Below are 23,084 nucleotides of genomic sequence, written 5' to 3'. Positions count from 1 at the left end.
ACTTATTTTAAAAATGTTTTCAAAATATGCAGAGCGGTACAGAAAATAATACACCTAATACTAACATTTTCCTGTATTATAATAGTTGTTTAAATTTTGTGTACATATCTAACATATATAGAAGAAACATTACTAATCATGTTGAAATCCTTATTTTTTCCCCTCTATTCTCAGGGCAAAATCATAATTATAGCTTTCTACTTTCCAAAAAACTTCATATATATTTATATTTATTAGTGTCTATAAATAATAGTAATATTTTGCATATTTCATTTATATAAATTGTATCATACTTGACATATTATTCAACAGTTTTATCTATATTATGTTGATATATTTAAATCAAGTTTATTTATTTAAGAAATGGATATATGATATTTTCTTTGTTTTATGTTGAGAGGCATTTAGGCAATTTCTCTAATTTTCCTATTACCAGCGATTATACATAGGGCTTCTGAGCAGTTCTTCTTATGCACATGTGTTACAGATTCTCTATAGCTGTGGTCCCCAACCCCTGGGCTGACTGGTACAGGTCCACAGCCTCTTATGAACCGAGCCACACATCAAGAGGCGCTCACATCACCTCCTGAGCTCTGCACCAGCACCCCGCCAACCCCTCCACCCGCCCCCCGCCCCCATCAGTGGAAAAATTGCCTTCCATGAAACTGGTCCCTGGTGCCAAAAAGGTTGGGGACTGCTGCATAGTATCTAGACAATAGAAGTTGTATGTCACAGGCTATGTACGTTTTCAACTTTATATTGCTTAATTATTTTCCCCACTGATTTTTCAGATTGCATTCCCATTAGCCGTATATGAACACCACATTATTCCACATCCTATTCAACATTTCAAACTTTTTCCTTTTTTTCAGATTTAGGAATATAAAATTTCCTCTCATTTTTGTTTTAATTTTCATTTCTCTGTTATTAGTGAGGTTGAATATCTTTTCATTTTTATTGTTTTAGCAGAGCATATAATAAAATAAAATGTTTCTGCTTCCCCATGGGGGGAAAAAGCTATGTAATTAATATTAAGTACTAATTGATATTAAGTATTTTGGGAGAGATTTTAAATCATGAAAATGGAAACTATGATCAGAAGGTGGGATACTTGAGGCTGTAGAAATTGATTGTTCTATGCTATGGACTATAGAAGTTTTCTCTATATGTACATAATTTATATCTTGTTATTTTTTCATAGTCAAATTTTACATTTTAAATCATAACAGATATTTCTGACTCTCTGTCCATCCATTAATTCAAATTCAACCTCATTAAAGACAATAAATATTGTGCCTACTCTCTCAAAGAGAAACAAAAATACAACACAAAAGATTTGCCTTATGATTTTGTTCTTATTGCTGATACATCACTTTGCTCCCAAGATTGAAAACTCAAGTATCCTACAATTATCCACTACCAGTCAGGCACAAAGTTCTGCTGAGTCATTCTTAAAATACGTATAGAAAGAAATAAATACCTACATTAAGAATAGGAAGCCAAAATAGATTACCTCCGTAAGAAGGCTAGGGGTACTAGTAATCTCAGATCATCTTAATACAGTGTCAGAGATAAAGGTGATCGGAAGCTGGTCATAAAAGTCCCTGTGAGGACTGTTCTATTTTGAGTTCACTCTTACAGGCATTTAGCACTTCAACATCTTAATCCAAAGTAGGATGAGGGCAAGGTTCCTACCTTGGCAGCAAAACCTCGAATTCCAATTTGTGTTCCCTTAACTCTGTGAGGTTGTCAGAAGCTCTGATAAGTTTCTTGGTCTTTAGATAGCCTCTTCTGAAGATGGCAGATGATCTTAATAAAAAAGTGGTCTTACCTGCCCGGCTGTCTTCTCTCTATTCCTTTACTCTCCCAGATCTTAATTCCATATTTCATCATTGCCATTGTTGTGCTCTGATGCCTTCAAGTAGTTGTAGTTATATTTTTTCTGGCTCTTCCAGTCACTGTCAGTTAAAGACTTGGTCCAAATCACCTAGTCTTGCATTACTAAAAGCACAAATTTTTTTTTGTAATATTGGCATTTATTTGTAAATATGAAATTCTTCCTTACTGAAATTGTTTCAATTTACACCTGCCAAATTATATGCAAATCAAAATTTACATTGAAAACCCAACTCAGATTAGTGATTGGTAGGGGCACCAAGGGCATTTTTAAGTAAGTGTGAAAAATAATTCCTTTTGTTATATAATTTCAAATATGGCTGTCATCAATTTCTTCCCTCCCTGTATGCACATGCTATGCTTTACATTGAGAGATGAAGTCTAATAATCTGCCCTTTAAATATGGGCTGGTTTTAGTTACTTACTTAAACAAAACAAAACAAAAAAATAAAAACAATAACAAAGAAAACACAACAGAGCTGAATCCTGGGACTTCTGAGTATAGTTCATAAGAATTCTTGCAGTTTTTGCCTAAGTCTTTTAGAATATTGCCATCCCCCCAGAACCTAGTTGTCATGCTGTAAGAAAGCCTAGCCAAATAGAAAGGTAACATGGAGGTGATCCAGTCAGCAATTCTACCTCAGCTCCTAGCTGACAGCCAGCATCAACCGTAGCCATGCAAGCATGTTCTCCTGAATATCCAGTTAAGTTTGGCGTTAAGGTGACTAGTCTCCATCTGACTGCAACTGTATAAGAAATTTCAAGTGGGAATGGTGACAAAAACCATGAGAGTTAATGATATATTTTTATTTTAAGCCACTAAATTTTAGAAGAGTTAGTTATGCAGCAATGACAACCTAAACATATTAAAGAGCTTTACAATCAAATGAAGAAGCAAGACACAAAAGTAGATTCTAACAATCAAGTGTGGTAAATACAAGGATGGGAGTGTACACACGCTATTATGAAACTTGCTGAAAAGAGACACCTTGAGGGAGGGTACGAGGGTCCAGTACAGACCTTCTAGATGAGATGGCATTTGAAGTGAAACTTAAAAGCAGAATAAGAATTATTAAGATATAAGAAAAACTGTTATTGCCATAAAGCAACAGTGTTAAAAGAACTACAAGTATTATTAATAACCTTTTGGTGGATTCAAATTATTGGGTGAAAATGGTTAGAAATGAGGCTGCATTGGAAGACAGGGGCCATGTCATACCAAGTCCTGCATAAACCATTTTAAGGAGTCTACACTTGATCATGTAGAAGATAGGGATCCACGGAAGGGCCTTTAATCTGACAGGCAAGATAATCAAATTAATCTTTAAATAAATCACTTCAATTTATTGTGTGGACCATAAACTGCAGGTTGAAAGTAGCAATAAAAGAAAAACTGGAGAAAAGGCAAAGAGAGAAAAACTATTGTAAAACTTCAAATGATATAAATGAGATCCTGAATTTGGTATGAATGGAGAAGTGAAATGGATTTGGAGATATTCTAGAGATATTACACAATTAACAGTATTTTTGATGCATTGAAGGCAGGAATAAAGATGAAGAAGAAATCAAGTTGGACTTCCATGTTTCTTGCTGTGTCACGGGTAGAAGACTGTGCCACAAATGAATATGATTTAGGAAAGATATTCATTTGAAATATTGAGTTTGAGATGCTTATATGCCTATAAAAATTGAGTAGTGACATCTAGTAAACTTTGGGTATGTAAATATGCATGAAAGACTTAAGGTGGGAAAATTCACTCATTCATTCATTTATTGATTAAATCATTATTGAGTAAGTGACTGCTATGTCCTGGGCACTCTTCTAGGTTCTCGAATTAGAGTAAAACACCAAACAGAAAAAGACCCTTCATAGAATACATTCTTTAAGAGAGACAAACAGTAAATAAATATCATAGAAAACAGATATTAAGTATAGAATTATTGGGTTGTTATTTTTAGACAGGGTAGTTAGGAGAGGTAGGAGATCTAGATGGAAATGTCTTAAAAACAAGCAAGGAAGAAAAGTTACCCCAAGAAAGTAGAGAGCAACAGGTTAAAAAATCAAAGTGTGAAAGTAGTCTGACAGGTCAAGAACATTAGGAAATGAATCAAAGCAATATTTATTTATATAGCAAAAGGTGAAAAATTGCCCATGGGTTTGTATTAGCTGCTGAATTATTCTTATTTTTATTCTAAAATAAATAAGTCTCAAATGTTAAATAATAGATGAAACCAAAGTATGTAACAGCACTTTTTAGCATAATGGAACATCTCTAAAATGCTGAGGATGGGTAAAATATATGAAAAAAGTATAATTGACCCCTTGAGCAACACAAGTTTAAACAGGTCTACTTATGTGCAGATTTTTTTCAATAAATATATTGGAAAATTTTTTGAAGATTTGTGACAATTTGAAAAAATTCAGACCAACCATGTAGCCTAGAAATACCAAAAAATTAAGAAAAAGTGAAATATGTCATGAATTCATAAAATATATGTCGATACTAACCTATCTTATTTACTACCATAAAATATATACATATCTATTATAAAATGTTAAAATTTATCAAAACTTACACACACAAACACAGACTCTACATGGCACCATTTGCAGTTGAGAGAAATGTAAACAACAAAAAGATGCAGTATTAAATCATAAACTGCATAAAATTAACTGTAGTACATACTGTGATATTTTTGTAGCTACCTTTTATTGCTATTGCAGTGAGCTCAAGAGTTGGGAGTATCTACTTGACACTAATCATCTCTGCATGAGCCATTATGCCTCTCCAGCAAATTTTGTATCACAGTAAGAAGTTCTTTCTCATGGTTCTCACATTATTATTCATCATGGTTAGTGCAGTATCATAAACCTAAAATGTCACCGTGGGACCCATATGAAGTGCCACTAGTGATGCTGTAAACTATCTTAAGAAGCAAAGAAAATCCATAGTATTACAAGAAAAATTTGAATTGCTTGATATATTCCAGAGATTGAGGTATCTGTGGGTGCCAGCCATTTCAAGATAAATGAATCTAGAATGAGCACCACTGTGAAAAAGGAAAAGAAAATTCATGAAGCCATCACTATAGCTACACTAGCTGGTGGGAAAGCCTTGAAATTTTTGCAAAATACCTTTTTTATCTCATATTGAAAATGCAGCTTTTAGGTGGGTGCAGGATTGCTATGAGACAGGCAAGCCTACAGACTTTAACATGATTTGAGAAAAAGCAAAGTCATTATATGACGATGTAAAACAAAAGGAATGTGAAGGATTTAAAGTTGGAGAATTTATGCCAGCAAAGGATGGTTTGATAATTTTAGAAAGAGGTTTGACTTAAAAATATCAAGATAACAGGAGAAGCAGCTTAGGCTCACCAAGAGGAAGAAAACAGGCTCCCAGACACCATTAAGAAAGTCATTGAGAAGAAAGGAAGGATAGCTTCCTGAACCAAGTTTTAATGCAGACAAAAGTGCCCTATTCTGGGGGAAAAAATGCCACAAAGGACATTTATTAGTAAGGAAGAGGCGTGAGTACCAGGATATAAGGCAGGTAGGAATAGGCTAACTCTACTGTTTTGTGCAAATGCAGCTGAATTCATGATCAGGACTGACTTTATTCATCAAGCTGCTAACTCTTGAGTCTTGAAGGCAAAAGGTAAACACCAGCTGCCAGTCTTCTGCTTGTACAACAAGAGGGCCTGGACAATGAGAACCCTTTATCTCCATAGATTCCATCAATACTTTTTCCCTGAAGTCAGGAAGTACCTTGCTAGTAAATGACTGTCTTTTAAAGTTCTTTTGATATTGAGCAATGCCCCTGGTTACATAGATCTCCACGAGTTCAACCCCAAAAGGCATGCAAGTGGTTTACTTGCCCCCAAACACAGTGTCTCTAATTCAGCCCCTGGTTCAGGGGATCATACAGACTTTTAATGCTCATTACACACAGTACTCTATAGAAAGGATCATCAACACTATGGAAGAGAACTCTGATAGGGAGAATTTCATGAAAGTCTAGAAGGATTACACCATCATTATTATAGAAAATCTATGAAAGATTTCAAGCCAAAACCAATAAATTTCTGCTGGAGAAAACTGTGTCCAGATGTTGTGTCTGACTTCACAGGATTTACAGCAGAGAGAATAAAGAAAAGCATGAAAGAGATTGTGAATATGGCAAAAAAAAAGGTAGTGGGTGAGGATTTGAAGTCATGGATCTAGGAGAAATTCAAGACCTAATAGGCACCACATCAGAGAAATTAGCATAAGTTGGCTTGATGAAGATGACTGCTTCCAAACCAGTGCCAGATGGTGAGGAAGAGTATGTAGGAGAAGCCGTGCCAGAAAGCAAATTGACATTAGGCAAACTGGGAAAAGTGTTCCAATTATTCAGGATTGGTTTTGATGTCTTTTATAACATGGGTCTTTCTATGATAAGAGCACTGAACTAAAGCAAACAATATAAAAAAAAGGTTAGTATGATATGGAGACATTTTTAGTGAAATGAAAAAGCAGAAAAGTCTGACAGAAATTGCAATGTATTTCTGTCAAGTTATACAGAGAGTACCTGCCTCTCTTGCCTTCCTTTCCATCTCTTCCGTCTTTTCCACCTTGGCTGCCCATGACACACTCCTCTTCCTCCTCCTCCTCAGTCTACTCAACATGAAGATGATGAGCATGAAAACCTTTCTGATAATCCACTTTCACTTAGTGAATAGTAGGTATATTTTCTCTTCTTTATGATTTTCTTAATAACATTTTCCCTTCTCTACCTTACTTTATTGGAAGAATATAGTATACAATGCATATAACATACAAAATATGTGTTAATCAACAGTTTATGTGATTGGCAAGGTTTCCCGTGAACAGTAGGCTATTGATAGTGAAGTTCTGAGGGTGTTAAAAGTTATATGTGTTTCTTGACTTCTCTCTTGATCAAAAAAAAAGTTATGTGTGTATTTTCAACTGCACAGGGGCCTTCACATTGTTCAAGAGTCAACCATATGTCATTCAGTCTCTTATTTAAAGAACACTAAAACACATAAAACATTCAGCTAAGAATATAATCTGCTATATACTTAAGACTTTACTTATTGCACATAAATGTTTTTTAAAAATTTGTATTATTTGTTCTATGTGTTGTACATGTATACAAGTCCTTTTAGGCTTATTTTTATGCATACCTCTGTAGATAATACTGGCTAAAATTTTTATAATGCCTTATAAAATTCAGAGTAATACTAACATAGAAGCTAACTTTGACTAGACACATAAATGTCAAATATTTTCTCATGCTTGCATTGTAGAATGCAAGCTTTTTAAATCTATGCTATGAATCACACTTCATAATTTTGTTATAAGTTACAGTTACCAATTTGAAGTGACAGTGAAAACACAAGCAGATAGATACACCATTTCTTACCTTTAGCAGAACTCTTCTGACTAGCTTGTGTAAGATGCAAGATACAAAGAACTTCATGGACTTTCTTCCTTGCAAGGAGAAATGCCCTATTGACTGCTATGCACAGTAATATATAATATGACCTACAATTTTGTCAAATTGATTGCATAGAAATACATCACAAGAGGGCTTTACTACAAAATAAATGACTAAAAGCAATAGTCATAATCATATTTAAAAGAAACTTTGTAATTTTATTGTACTATTTTCAAAGAGAGATAGAAGAAGTAGTAGAATATTGGTGGATTTGTGTTAATTTGCACCTTTTGTTGTTCAGTTTAATATAGCTTTGATTTATTACTGAACTCAATTGTTCTCTACAAATGACTAAGCTTCTCTTATGGCAAGTATGTTGTAAGTATGCTAAGATCATCCATTTTCATTTGTAACTTAATTACCATACATTACTTACTTTGGATCTCTAAATATTATCATCCTCTTCCATCACATTTTTCTGGCAAGGTTTCATAGAATTTATCTTCTTATTAACTTCTTGTTATACATGATATTCCAATGCCATAAAATATAGAAAAATGGAGAGTTAAAGAAAAAAATATGCCCACATAAGAGTTTTATTCCAATCACTAATATTGTGGAACATCTTTGAGATCAGAATAATTTTATTTCCAAAAAAAGCCACATTATTCCATCATAACAATATCTGTTGACCTTGAAGTGATAAAACTGATATGATTGTGTTTTCATATTACTTTTTGTGTCTGTTAATACAGCTTCCTTCCACTCAAACAAGTATGCTGTACTGCCTGTTAAGAGGTGGAGGTATAAACAAGATGGCAGAAAATAACTTGGGAAGAGAAAAAATCAGTGGGAATACGAATAATTTTTTAAATGTTGTATTTAGAGAATGGATAATAAAAATACACTACTATAATCATTCAGCTACCACATCCAACTTCATTTTCAAACTGTAGTCATATGAAAGATTTAAAAATGGGAACTGAATAAAATTTTTAATAATTTTTATTTAGGAATCATTGAAGAATTATGCTGATTTTAGCCTACAGTGAAAGATAAACGATGGATATAGACAGACAGAAAAAGTTCAGATTAAGAAACAAATGTAAAAAGGGGAAAAAGAAAGTTAGTTGCAAATATCCTCTAGGAAGTTATTCCAAAGAGGGTCAGGCACAACTCTGTGGTTTCATCTTCTACCTCAAAAGGAATTTTTATTTTCTATTTCTGCTAGAAAATAATGGAATTTCTAAAGGTAACTATGGTTGATAGGGATATCATTAAATTAACAACATGCTAAGTAATTCCACCTTCTTTATATTATCCCGCAATCTCTTTTTTATGCATAATCTATCCCTTCAAAAATTTTCAGAATTAGTTTACTTCATGTCATTTATGTTTTGTAGAAAAAGAGGACCTCCAGTAATCATACACACTTGCATACATCTTTATAACATCAGAATAAAAACAGATGCAATATGATCTAAATTCTTGGGGACTATAACTTACAAGAGTATTTAAATCTGAATTGATATTTTCTTATATTAAATAAATGGGGTATTTTTAGTGAAAGATTGGTGGAGATTTTATACAACAGCATGTGTCTGATATCTCAAACAATTCATCTTTTTAATGTGGAAGTAAAAGAAATCAATGTCCATAGCTCCAGTTTGCATATTTTTATCTGTAGGAAACATCATTTCTAGAAACATCAACAGAAGATGGGAGCATTAAAGGCATAATTGTGTGAGAGGGGTGTTTCAGAGTGGTTGCCAACTCCTTCCCACCTTTTTATGTTATTGAGAACACTTGCTTTTTCTAGCTTCAAAAAAAATGACTTTGCTCAAGTATAATTAAATGATGCATGAGAGAGTTAGTTTGCCATTTACCCTTTCTTTGCGCTTGTGAAGCAGCTGTTCTGCCTCTTCTTTTGAGCTCTAGAACACAGAAGTATTTGAAAGCTTAGCAATAACCACTTTTTCCATCCCACTGTCCATCTATCACTGGATTCTTCCTCAAGTGTAAACACAAGTCAGACTGACAGGAAAACTACATTTCTGGGTATGGCCGTGTTTATGAGGGGAGATATTTCACTTAGGGGAGCACTAGTGGATTATACTATTTATAACTAAAGGAAAAAATAATCCTTTTCATTTATTTATGCATACTATTTTCAGATGGCCAACTGCCTTAGATGGATAAATACCCATTAATCCTTAACCAAAAAATATTATTCCAATAGGCTATTCCTAAATGGCCACAAACATCTATTCATTGCCATAAACATCTATCATGGCTAAAAATTGTGTGCCTTGGATAGAGACCATACACCGACACTCCGTGCGGCAAACTTTGTTTAAAACACCCGATACGCTATCAAGTCCTCTGTCAATGACCGCAGAAGGTTCCAGAGCACCATTGGTTTCATAATCCTGTTTCTGGCCGAGTCTCTGCTTCTCTGCAGCTCAAGTTGCCGGCAAACGCCGCACTGGAACACGCGAGTCAATCTTTGTTTGGTGCACACATTCCCCGCAAAATGTTCCCCCCCGAGCCCCCCAGGAGCTGTAGTGATGTCACATCCGTTGTCCAGGGCTCCACACCCCTCTCAGCAGTTACTCCTCGTATCTTTTTCTTAGGCGGAAACTTTTGAGGAGGGCAGGTTCTGCAGCCGCGGGGGGAGGGCGGACCGGGGCGCGGGGTGCGGGCGCTTCAGCACCTCGGCCAGCGCCCACCGCAGCCCGGCCCCTGTCGTGGGCTCCCCGGCTCCCCGCGCGAGAGCGCCCCGGCATGATCGCCCCCCAGGGCGGCTGCCGCTGCTGCCGCCGCCGCTGCTGCTGCTGCCACTGCTGCTACTGCTGCCACCGCTGCCACTGTCACCGCTGCCGCTGCCACCGCCGCCGCCGCCGCCCGTGAGTGACAGGCGGAAAGTGCAACTGACGAGGGAAACGTCCCCGCGGTGAGCGTGGAACGGCCACACGACAGCGAGCGAAGAAGGGGCCACAACCCAGACCAGGATGCAGGCTCCATCCAACCTCCTCAACCTCCTGCTGCTGTCTTTGCTCGCCGGGCTAGATCCCTCCAAGGTACGTGCGATATTCTGACTCTTGGTTGACATCAGTGTGCGATACGTTGCAAACCGACCCCAAAATGCAAATAGATATGCCCGAAACGGCACGGGGAGACACAGCTCTTCCAGGTGCCTGGCGTCCCCCCGCTGTTGGGCGGCTAGCAAGGTGAGCTGCCCGGGCGCGGCTCCTCCGGGGAGAGTCCCGGGGCGACGGGGGGCGGGGGGGGGACCGGGAGAAGATACAATGTGTCCGGGCAGCGGGCACTGCGGCTCTCGGGGGAATGTGCCTGATGCCGCGTCCAGCCGCTTTGTGCTCTCTTCTGAAGTCGGACGGGGAATGCAAAGGAGTTTGCAGCTGCAACGGTGCAATTTATAAGCATGTCTTAGGAGACGGTGAACCGTTTCTTTGTGGAAAGCAGGGGAGCGTTTTCCGGCTGATGCTGGTCAATAATACTCCCATCGCAGACGTGCTGCGGTTTGTGTCCAAAACATTTGGGATGCTGCTTGCTGAACACACACGGCGGAGCAGCATGGCTGAGAGGCGTCGGTGAAAGGGGCTTGTGTTTTCTTCTTTCTTTTTGTTAAGGAAATTAGGGGGCACCGAGGAAGTTCTCATTAATAGTGTTAAGAAACAGGAAGTTAGAAGCCTGTCGAACTACGGAGAGCATTAGGAAGGATGAGTTATCTCAAAGCTGTTGAACTCTAAAAATTAGCCAGTACTGTCAATTAAAGTGACTGCTAAGCTCCTCTGATAAAAAAAAAAAAAAAGACAGAAGAGGGAGAAATATTTTTAGCGAGGTATGAGAAAAGTAGTGATGACAAAGAGAGGTAATTTGAGAGCTTCGTCATTCTAAGAAAATCATAATTATAGGGGGTAAGAGATAAGGCATCTGGTCAAAAAGAGTAAGAGATACAATTTATTTATTTATTAGTTTACTCATTTAATTGGTCAACAGCAATCTAGCACTATAGGGAAATGATACCATGCTATCAAACCCATAAAAACTGTATTTAAAAATATTGTAAAGTTATTTTTAAAGCTTTACATCATCTATGTAGTATAGAGAAATTAAGTTTCCTCTCATAATTAAATAGAACTAAGATGTAACCAAGCATAATATAATACTGTGGTTGTGATATTATGGGCCTAACATAGGATACAGTGAAAACTTATAATCATGTCATATATGCTTGTAATTATTTCTATACACTTTCATATTTAGGGAGACTTGATAAGAAAAAAATTATTTTATTTTAAAGCTATGGTTGTACTGATACTGTGATTGTGAAAGCTTCACACAGTGTATGAATGCTATCTTAATGATCTTAATGTCTTATTTTATATACTAAGGGATAGCTTTAAAGCATTTTAAACCTAAGTAAAAGCGTTGATTTTGTTTTTATATTTTTAAAATCTTTTTTTTTTTCTTTTTGCCTCTGCACCCTGTAGTGATATATTCTATCCACTGCCACTCTCATTATATGATGTTGGTTAAAAGTTTTGAACACATTCTATTATATATCTCATTTGAAATATTTTTAGTAAAACATTTTTAAAAAGCAAAGCTAATCACTGAGTTACTACAGAAAAAGTCACTTGATTTAAAGTGAGTTTTATTTGTCATTCTTTAAAATGAATTCAGAAATGTAGAGCTTCACTAACAATTGTATGTTGATGTGATTGGTCTGATATCTTTAATGCATAAATATCTTGATTGTACCCCTTTCAAAATTAAATATATAAATAATCTTTTGTTAAATATAGAGATAAATTTTCCAAATAAACAACCTATGTTTGGTCAATATGATCTTTTCTAGTTTTGATGAGTTCATTTCTCTATATTCAATGCTATGAAACTTTCTATTTGCTTCAGAATGAACTGTGGATGTACAATTGAGCTGAATGATCCAGGGAGGGCACCCATTAACTTTTCAAACTGTCCATCTCAGCTTCTAGATACTGCAATACGGTGTGCGAAGAATAAAAGATTTTTTTTTTCAAAAGATGATATTTTGTTCTTTACCACAGATGATATTATAGGGAATGTTAAAATGTTCAGAGGAAGTAATTTTAACATTGTAAAAAGTTTTTGGACTTGTAGACAAAATATTACTTTTAAAAAGGTGAATAGAAACTACTTTTGTATATTTTATCAAACTATTTTGATCACTCAGAATATGATAAATGGCATCAATGTTTTCTCAAAATAATTGTCAGTTAGGTTACAAACAATGAATTTAGGGTTTAGAGTTTAAAAAAATCAGAATCCATAAAGCAAAATATGTCTGGTGAAATTGAAATTAAAACCTCAATAATATAGCACAAAAAACACACAGTTTTTGGAAATATAAGTAACAATTTAAGTGATGACACTTAAATAGAAATTCTAACCTTTTTTTTACATACTAATATGTTATGATTGATATATGTCATAATCAAATTTCTAATTAAATGTGTTTAAATATTCTATATTGTTATATTATGTTTATGGCAAATATATATAAAAATATATATATAATCACACATGGATACACAGAAACTGGGAAAATAGGAGAGCTCTTAAAATTGAATTGATTTTTTTTAAGGTACAGAATTTCACATATATCAAATATTGGGTACCTAAATCTTAGAGAGCACTTCTTGCGTATTAATTTACCTGAAGACAAAAAGGTTTTCTAACAGCGCCAATTCTATTTCATGGAAGAGCATTCATGTTTATGTTTATAATGGCTTTTTTTTCCTATGACTGAGGCTTCTAGATTTTATATGACATTTTGTAAAATGCTTAAGTATCGCCATCTTATGGTAAGATAAGTTACTTGAAAGCCAATTTTGTTTTTAAATTAAAAAAAAAAGTGGGAGCTTCATTGTTAATAGGGTGAACTTACTTTCAGCATGCACATACTTTCTTTTCTCTCATTTAATGTATCATAAAATTGAAAAACAGTATTTTTTTTAGAACAAAGGAAGAAAATTCTCTGCTAATTATTTACATTTTTATATAGACAGATTGCCAATTTTCCTCTTAGGAAAATTATTTGGATTATGTTTTCTTCATTAAAGTATAATTAACAGGTTCACAGTCCCTTTTAGAAAAACTCAGGGGTATATCACTTTGCCTTATTTTAAGAGACATCAATTAATTTCATTTGTAATGGAGTGTCTGGATTATAGACAATAAGCCAAATAACATTCAGTAAGTAAAATTTTAAAAACTGAAAGCTTACAGGAAGGCAATTATTGTTCAGTTTTACAGGGAAAGGACTATTTCCATGTGGGAAATTTCTGAGGGCTGCTGCTAGATGGCATCTCTGTGCTTTTATACTGAAGGCATTGAGTTCAGTAATGACCTTGATAGTATGAATGTGGACTTTTATCTTTTACAAGAAAAATTTTTAGCAGATCTTTATTTGAACATTATAACAAAACAGTAAACCCTGTGAATCAGAACCATGAATTTCTCTGCTTTGCAATACTGAAGTCTAAAGATAGGAGGATATAAATATGGCTGTGCAGGTTTCAAACAGCATGTTTACACAGTAGCCAGACACTTGGGGAACAGTAAAACGAGGTAACATGGCCATATCCACATATCCCACTGACTACTCAAGTTTAAAAGAGTCATACTTGTATGATAAATATATCAAAAAATGCCCTAGCAGGAGAATCATGCTTAGACTAAGGAAGCATTCAGTATCTTCCTACCTAGAAATATATTAAACTTGTCACCATGATATTTGCTCACACTACAAACATCAAATATAGCAATGATTCAGCAATAATCTCCAACACCAAACTGTTCTTTCTGTCCAAAACAACCCAGTCATTTAGAACTCTTGCTCTAAATTAGACACTTGCTTTAAAGCCATGAAATCTGATGGAAACCAGGAATATTTCGATAATTATATTGTTGAATGTTTCCAGTGTTATATTCTGTGCCTTGATGTTTTGGCATTGCTAAAGAAAATAACCAGAGACCTAAATTGCCTAAAAGCAGCTTTTGCACATAAATCTTAAGTCCTTGTTATCATTATAAACAAAATTGAGATAAAAGCAAAAACAGTAAGCAAAATAAACTGAGGTTACTATCAATTTGAGCTAAAACCCACCTTAAAAATCTGTCTTCTCCTGTTTCTCCTGTGTGCTACAGACATCCTCTACACTATAAGATCAACTCAAATTAGAACAGAAAGTATGGATCAATGACATTTGGCAAGAACCTATAATTATGCACGAGTAAACCCTGATATGGTAAAAACTAGAGTTCAAGGCAGCCCAGCTATATTTTGAAAGAGCAAATAGCTTCCTGCTCTCATCTTTTCTCATCCTCCTTAACCTAATTAAACTTTTATTATATTTTGGAAAAAGTAAATATTCTTTCTCACTTTTTCTCCTGGCAGCTTGAAAAGGTTAAAATGATACTACTTTTCTCCATTTTTTCTTTTAAAATTCTTATTCCGTATAACTCTGCAACTATTCTCTTTAAAAAGTGACTACTGTGATGATCAATGCTCGGTTGGGAGGGAAAGCAGTAGAGTGAGAAACACAAGGGACAGAATTTGGGCTCCCTCAGTTCTAGTCCCTACTTTGCTGCTGATGATTATCTATCTATCTATCTATCTATCTATCTACCTATCTGTCTGTCTGTCCGTCTATCTATGACTTTGAAGAAGCTGTGATTTCAATGCCCATACCTATAAAAATGAATTGCCTAGATCTTGTTAAAACTTCTTTGTTAAACTCTAGAATGACTCTTTTTAATAATATTTGATCATACATCAAAAATAACCAATTCTTTTGTAGGGCCTAGTTAGTAAGATCATAAACTTTGTGAGATCTGAGAATGAGCCTCCCGAGGTAATATTACGAAGTTTTCATCTTCTGGGTTTGGTATTCAGAGCCTTCGATTTACTACTTCCTGCTACACCACTCTTTTTCTCTCTTGTACCCAAATACATGTTCCATGTGTTCAGGCATCTATCCATTCTCGTATCATAATTTGCTCCTCTAAAAAGATCATTTATCAATCTAATGGGACGAAAAGCCAACATGTTTCCTACTTCAGCCATAAATATTTTATTTAATGAAAAGTTCTCTAGTGAAAAGTAGAGTGAAAACTTATTTCCCCTATAAGAGGAATTGCTCGGTATACTGAAGAGATGTGAGAGGTATTTGGAAGGGCTACTTATAGCACGTATGCTGTTGCAGACTCTTCTAAGCAGGCACATCCTTAAAAATTTTAGATTGGCAATTATTTTTAAAACTTCAATTTTCGTACTACAGAAATGTATAAAGAAAAAAGGATGACTGGATAAACATGCAGCTTAGAAAATAAGACTTGACATCTGATTTACTTAAGTATCAATTAACCATAATTTTACTTAAAAACAAAACAAAATTTAATTGGCAGTAGTGAAAGTAAGGAAGGACATACAAAACCAGACTGTTATCTTGGTAGGTTAGGTAAAATTACAATGAGTTATTGGGATTATCTGTGCATTTGCATATATGTAAATGAAATTATTTCCTGCTGTCATTAAAGTATTGGGGTAATATCAGAGCTATTTAAACACTCAATACTCTGGTTTAAATCTAAAATATGATGTTGAAATGGTGATCTTTGAACATTTTAGTCCACCTCATACTGGTCATCATCAATCTATTCAATCTATGTCATTTATCTTTAATTTTTTATAAAGCTAACACTATCATAACAACATTTTAAATACAATTTTTAAAATTATACTTCCTAACCAGTGTAAAAGCAGAGGCTAGACATGCAGTCATAAGAACTGGCTTTAAGTCCTAACAGTACAACTTTTCAATAGTCAGTTAATCTTCTGAAGCTCCGTTTTCATAACTGTTGAATAATATGATAGCAATGAAACTTACATAATTATTGATGATATTAATACATGTAAAATTTTAATCATAGAATTCTATGCAAATATTCCACTTACATCAATCAACCTATAACCAAACCTAAAGTCTATCGTGGACCATATGTTAAAGATTCATAATAACAAAAAGGGCCTTTCATGTTCCTTTACTTTTGCCATTCCTTCTTCTCTGCTTTGTAATAAGTGGATGCTGTATAAGGTTATCAACATAACTCCAGAGAACCAGCTTATAATGTTGGTCAAAGCTCCAATTTATCACCTTACAAATTTACATCATACTTACCTGAAAAAAAGGTACTTCTTATGAGTTTCTTAGGAAAAAACTTAAGACACAAAAATTGGTTCTATAATTTCAAAGCCAAACCACATCAAGAAAAGAGCTTTTAAACTAATCATGGAAAAGAGATCAGAAGGGATGGTTATATTTAAACAAAGAGTCTACCAACAGATAAAATTGCTTTTTTCCCCAGCATGCAAAGTATGAGCTTCTTGTGTCTTGGCAAAATATGCTAATGAGAAAGTAGTTTAAATTCTCTCAAAGATTGAGAAATAATATTAAAGAAAGAAGGTAAGGAAAGGTATTTTCTCAAGGTACTCAATCTAAAAATCTTCAGGGCAGAGGGTCACAGAGAAAGGACCACACTTAGGAACATAATTTTTCTGTTCTTTTCTCTTGAATGGCTCTTTCAGACCCTCTGCTTATCCTGGTTTTCCTGCTCTTCTCAATAGAAACTTCTACAAAGTCCTCGAAAAGACTCTGACCCTCAATTAGCCACTGTAATCTTTCTGTTGATGTTGCTCATCCAGTAGCAAATCTACCTGAGTAGCTCATGAGTTGACTCGTTTCTCAATTCTACACATGTAGGTAATGTGAAGGTTAAAAAAATACATGAAAGCAAGTGCGTACTATCTAGGATAGACTCTACTCATGAACAACTAATATTTTAAAAAATCTATTAGTTCTAAAATACTTGCACATTATACCATAATGAAATTTAACTTATCTCTGTTACTTACTACAAGAGTTTGCAGATTCTTTGGGGGAACACAAGATACAGGAATAGCATAAGACGGTTTCTATCTACAGTGCCAAGTAATCTGAATGGCACTAATACAAATATTCAAAAATGTTGTTGAAATAATAAAAAATAGAGTTTTCTAAGAATATTGATTTTTTTTTTTGCTTTAAAAATAGGATACTGTAAAGCCTGTATCACAGAGCTATGCCTTCTGTCATTCTCATACCAAAGTTTGCTTCAGAAGAATATAAATAAGTTCAGAGAGACGACTGCAGATGCTGTTGTATTCATGGTTTTGTCTGTCCCTGGAAAGCTCCTTTCCTTTTATCCTTATGGCAAAATTTTACCTATATTTCAAGATGCAACTCAAGTATCACTTCTTCCATAAAATCTTCTGTGACATTCCTCACACTCCAAGAGGAGATAATCCTGATAAACTAAAAACTCCTAGAGGAAAAGAATCATGTTTATTTACCTTTGCATCTTAAGGTAAAGGTACTGTATCTGACACATAATAGTTGTTCATGAACACAGGTTAAATTGGATTTCTTTCTTCCCCATATTTGTGAAACAAGTAATTTCTAACCACTCTTTTTTAAAATTGGTATTTATTGTACACTTTTCTCAGTGCTATTGTACTTTCTTTTATATTGGTATTTATTTTATTGTATCTACCTTACTAAATTGGAAGGTATTTATTGTATTTCATCTCTTCTAATAAATTATAAGTGTGCATTCTTTGTTTTGGATCATTATCTTAATGTTTCCTATCTAGCAACTAGTACAGTGCCTTATTCAGATAAAATATTTAATAAGTCATTTAATAAGTATTTTCGTGTTTTTTTTTTACTTTTCTTTTTTTAAGAGAACAAAGTCTGATACTTTTTTATTCCAATAAATTTAGGGGGTACAAGTGATTTTGTTACATGTATGAATTGTATAGTGGTGAAGTTGGGGCTTTTAGTGAGTGTATCAATACCCCAAATGGTGTATGTTGTACCCAATAGGTAATTTTTGATCCCTCACCCCCACCCCAGCGCACCCTTTCCCTTTCTGATTCTCCAATGTCCATTGTACCACTTGGTATGACCATGTATACCCATTGTTTAGCTCCCACTTACAAGTGAGAGCATGTGGTATTTGTTTTTCCATTACTGAGATACTTCACTTAGGTTAATGGTCTACAGTTCCATCCAAGTTGCAGCAAAAGACATTACTTTATTCTTTTTTACAGCTGAGTAGTATTCCATGGTGTGTGTGTGTGTGTGTGGGGAGAGAGAGAGAGAGAGAGAGAGAGAGAGAGAGAGTTGTGCTGCAATAAACATAAAAGTGTAGGTATCTTTTTCAGATCATTACTTCTTTTCCTCTGGGTAGATACCTAGTAGTGGGGTTGCTGAATTGAATGATAGTCTACTTTTAGTGCCTTGAGAACTCACCATATTGTTTTCCATAGAGGGTGTACTAATTTACATTCCCATCAACAGTGCATAAGCATTCCATTATCACCACATCCATACTAACATCTGTTGTTTTTTGACTTCATAATAGTGGCCATTCTTGACAGGGGTAAGGTAACATCTCATTGTGGTTTTAATTTGCATTTCCCTGATGATTAGTGATGTTGAGCATTTTTTCATGTTTGTTGGCCATTTGTATATCTCCTTTGGAAAAAAAAAATCTGTTCATATTTTTTGCCCACTTTTTAATGGGGTTATTTGTTGGATTTTTTGCCAGTTGGTTTGAGTTCCTTGTAGAATCTGGATATTAGTCCTCTGTCAGATGTATAACTATTTTTTGAATGTGGAAGTGAGTATATGAAGAATAAATAAGTCAAGGAACACCTAATAAACTTTAAATCATTGGTTAAATGATGCATGAATATAATCTGTGTTTTTGCTCCATTCTTCCCTTAGACAAGATATTAGGGACAGGAAACTAAGAATGATTTTAAAAACCTTGAAGGTCTGAGAACTCTTATATCAGGTTATTTATCTTGACTAATGCTAACAAATTATGTTTCTTTAAATTTCTTATTAATTCTCTGCCCTATACCACTACCTTTAGTGCTATTATTGACTTGTGGTAGCTCTCTGGGATGCTACAACCTTAATAATTCTGTGAATTACTTGCTATGTTTCATGATGCTTGGTGGCAAAGTTAGTATATCCTCTTATTCCTTGGTTAATATATCCTCTTATCCCAAAGTGGCCATTTCATTTGCATGGGCTTATAAGTCTAAACATTGTATTCATGTGTGCATAATATTTTGATTATTTTCACAATGTCTTAGCTTTATTTGATAAATTAGTATATTACCTATATTTCTCCATCTCTTTCTAAGGACTGTACTATTTTTTAAAGATCTAAAATATTCTGTTGAAATTATTCTCTTATTATATATTATTATAATGGTACCATATCATATAAAGAAAAGCCATATTACCTCCATATTTCTAGTGCATTACTATATGAGTACAGCACCACCATACAGAATAATTTTTAATGATTAAAAGAAAATGTAGGTATAGTGGAGTTATATTTATCTGAATTGTAACATCTAGATATTATCGGACATTAAATATTTTCATAATTAACTTTTTTAGGTTAAAATACTCTGGAAAAAAGTCCGTAATAAAATTGTTAAACAACACAAATAAACAGTTATCCAGATAACCCCAAAGGCAGGGTATAAATTGAATAGACAATCCTTTTAATTTTTCCGACTAAGTTGAAGGTGATTAAGAAGCATTATCCCATGGTGATTTAAATAGCATTACTAGAGGGACCAATTCCAGATGGCAGGATTTCTTCAAACAGAGAATCAGTATTGGAAATGTTGATTCACTGGCACCAAAATGTCACTGGTGAAATATTGGCTTACAAAGATACCATCACTTCTGGGAATGATCTATGTCTGTGGCTGCATAGGGAATTGTTTACCTGGAATTAGTACATACATGAGTATTTTTATACCTACATATGTTTTGTGGCATAAGGAATATATCTTAGTACAAATCATTGTAGTACAAAACAAACTGAAGTATTATTTGGCTCAAGAAACACTAAAGACTTTTTATTATACTTATTATTTATATAGGGATACAGATATGCTCTACTCTTTACGGGTTGAATCCTACACACGGAGAGAGAATAAAATGACTCTTGTTTGATTCACTTCTTTGCTATCAGAAGACTTTTAAAAGCACTTGATGACAAATTCTTTTTATTGGTTTTGTAATCTACCTTCTTTGGCACTGAAAATACAAATAAATAGGCGGCGATCTATGATTCAGTACAGTGATTCCTATGACCTTTTCTTCTCTTTCATTTTCATCAGTCAAAAATTTGATCTACCAAAGGTACTGACATGTCTTCAGACGAAAGCATTTTGTTTAGAAAACCAATGCATATTACAAAATTAAGAATAGTCAGTTATATGAAGATTGCTTAGTGACAGTCCATAAAATGTAAGCACAATTTTCTCTTTTATGTGCAGTTAAGAAAAAATTTTATGCTGTTGAGTTTGCTTATTTAATTTTAAATAATTGAGATTTGCATTTAGCTTTAAGAAAATTTCTAAAGTGAAGAAAATAATTTGTCCAGAAATGAAAGATTCTCAATAATCTTAATCATCACATGGGATAGAGTAGACCTTTGACATTCATATTATAACCAGTTTTTCAACAAATACTCATGACTGGCATTATTCTAGAAGTTAAACATAAAATATTTTTTAAAAGATACAGTTTCTACGTTTAAACAGTCCTTAACATTTTCTACTGAAGGACACACAGAGGTTTATTAATCATTGTAGTTCTGTATGATTTATCCTACAGCAGAGACTTGTATAGAACACAAGTGGAGGATGGGGGTTGCTATCTACAGCAGAATGGAGCATAAGAGAAAATTCCCTGAGCTAGGGGATACTTAAAGAAAGATTAGCCAGACAATGAAAGGAAGAAAAAAATACTCTATTAAATGGCAACAGCATGTATGAAGTCACAGAGATGCAAAATAGCATACGGAGCACTGCAGAGATTTTTTTTTTTTATGTGACTTGAGTTCTTTTATTCCTAATTATTTGAGAAGCAGGAGAAGCTGATGCAGATGAAAATGAGAGAAATTGGTGGCATTAAAATGGTAGAAAAATTATTACCCAAAGGGTCCAAGACTTGATGTATACCATATTAAAAATATTTCTGGAATTTAGTTATCTTAATACCAAACAACAAAAGGATAAATCGAATAAACAAAACACAATTTAGTTGTACTACTCAGGTTTCTCCATAGAAACAAAACCAATATATAAAGAGTGTGTGTGTGTGTGTGTGTGTGTGTGTGTGTGTGTGTTCACTAGTCTAGTCTAAAACTCTGCAGGATTGAGACCCAGGAAGAACCAATATTTCAGTTCAAGTATGAATGCAAGAAAAAACTGATAGCCTAGCTCAAAAGCAGTCAGAAAGGAGCAATTCTCTCTTAGCATTTTTGTTCTATTCAGGCCTTCACCAGATTGGATAAGGCCCACTCATATTAGGCAGGTCAATCTGCTTTACTCCATCTACTGATTAAAATTTTAATCTGATCCACAAATACCCTCACAGACACCCAGGGTATTGTTTGTCCAAATATCTGGGAACTCTATGACCCACTAAAGTGGACGCATAAAATTAACCACCACAGTAGTAGTAATTTATCTAATAGCTGTATATCTAAGTGTCTCTATATTATCAATCTTTATCTATCTCTCAGCTATCTATATCTACCTACCTACTTAGCTTTGGGACCATCTATTTATTTTAATCATCAAAACAAAAATTATTGAGAAGACCCTCAACACATATCTTACCTTAAGATCTCTATCATTTCATTGTGATTGTTTGTCCCTGTCTTGTTCATGGGGCTCATTGGGCCCCAGGGTCGTCTTATGAAGGTTCTCTGCATTGTGGATTTCATCACCACCACCATGCATAAAAGTTACTATCTTACACAGTTATTAAAGTTATTATAAATCCTTCTACAACAAGTCTGTTGTTGGGATTATTTCTCCCAAACAAAGAATATTCTACTATATTCTCATTTGGTTACAAGATAATTCTGCCCTGATTACATTGGCTTTCAATTTCACGTCACCTAAAACTTTTAGTCTGTTGCATGATTTCAGATTCTATTGACCACTGTTTTCTCATGATTCCAAGTTTATTTGTCTTGGGCTAAGAGGAATTTCTTTATTTTGTCTTTCTTATTCTTCTCTTCTCTCCCTTCCTTCCTTCCTTCCTTTGTTTCTTCCTTCCTTCCTTCTTTCCTTCCTTCCTTCCTTCCTTCCTTCCTTCCTTCCTTCCTTCCTTCCTTCTTCACTTCCTTTCTTTCTTCTATTCATTCAAATATACAATAAAATTCCATCATAATGTTAAAAATGAGGCTCAAAAGCTCAAATCATGCAAAATGGATTGATATTACAGAAAAAATAACAAAACGACCAGGATAAGCCTGCTATAGAAATTTGGAGCCAATCACCAATTACATGATAATTGTGTTCCCAGGGACTTATGCTAAAAATTTTTTAATGTATTGCCATGTACCTGGCACTATCTAAGGATAAAGTAGTGATAAACAAGACACAAATGTCTGCCCCTATAAAGCTTACAGACTAGTTGAAAACAAATAATAAACAAGCAATATATACGTAAGATGATAATGCATCATATGGAGAGAAAACAAAGTACAGAAGAGTGAGATAGAGCCATGTTGCAGGATAGGGACAAG

The 23,084-nt window shown here is 34.5% G+C and overlaps 1 protein-coding gene across 1 annotated transcript in view; it reads left to right on the top strand.

The window, feature by feature from the left end:
• Positions 1-10,244: 10,244 nt before the first annotated feature.
• OLFM3 (olfactomedin 3) overlaps positions 10,245-23,084 on the top strand; it is a 200,965-nt gene continuing 188,125 nt past the window's right edge. The window contains exon 1 of the mRNA XM_045546316.1: positions 10,245-10,417. Within this exon, the coding sequence (XP_045402272.1) occupies positions 10,349-10,417 (69 nt within the window). The 5' untranslated portion in view covers positions 10,245-10,348. The remainder of the gene's footprint in view (positions 10,418-23,084) is intronic.

The sequence above is a fragment of the Lemur catta genome, chromosome 3 (assembly GCF_020740605.2).
Source record: "Lemur catta isolate mLemCat1 chromosome 3, mLemCat1.pri, whole genome shotgun sequence".
NCBI lineage: Eukaryota > Metazoa > Chordata > Mammalia > Primates > Lemuridae > Lemur > Lemur catta.
Note: the sequence above shows the minus strand (reverse complement) of the source record. Positions and strands in the feature narration are given on the sequence as shown.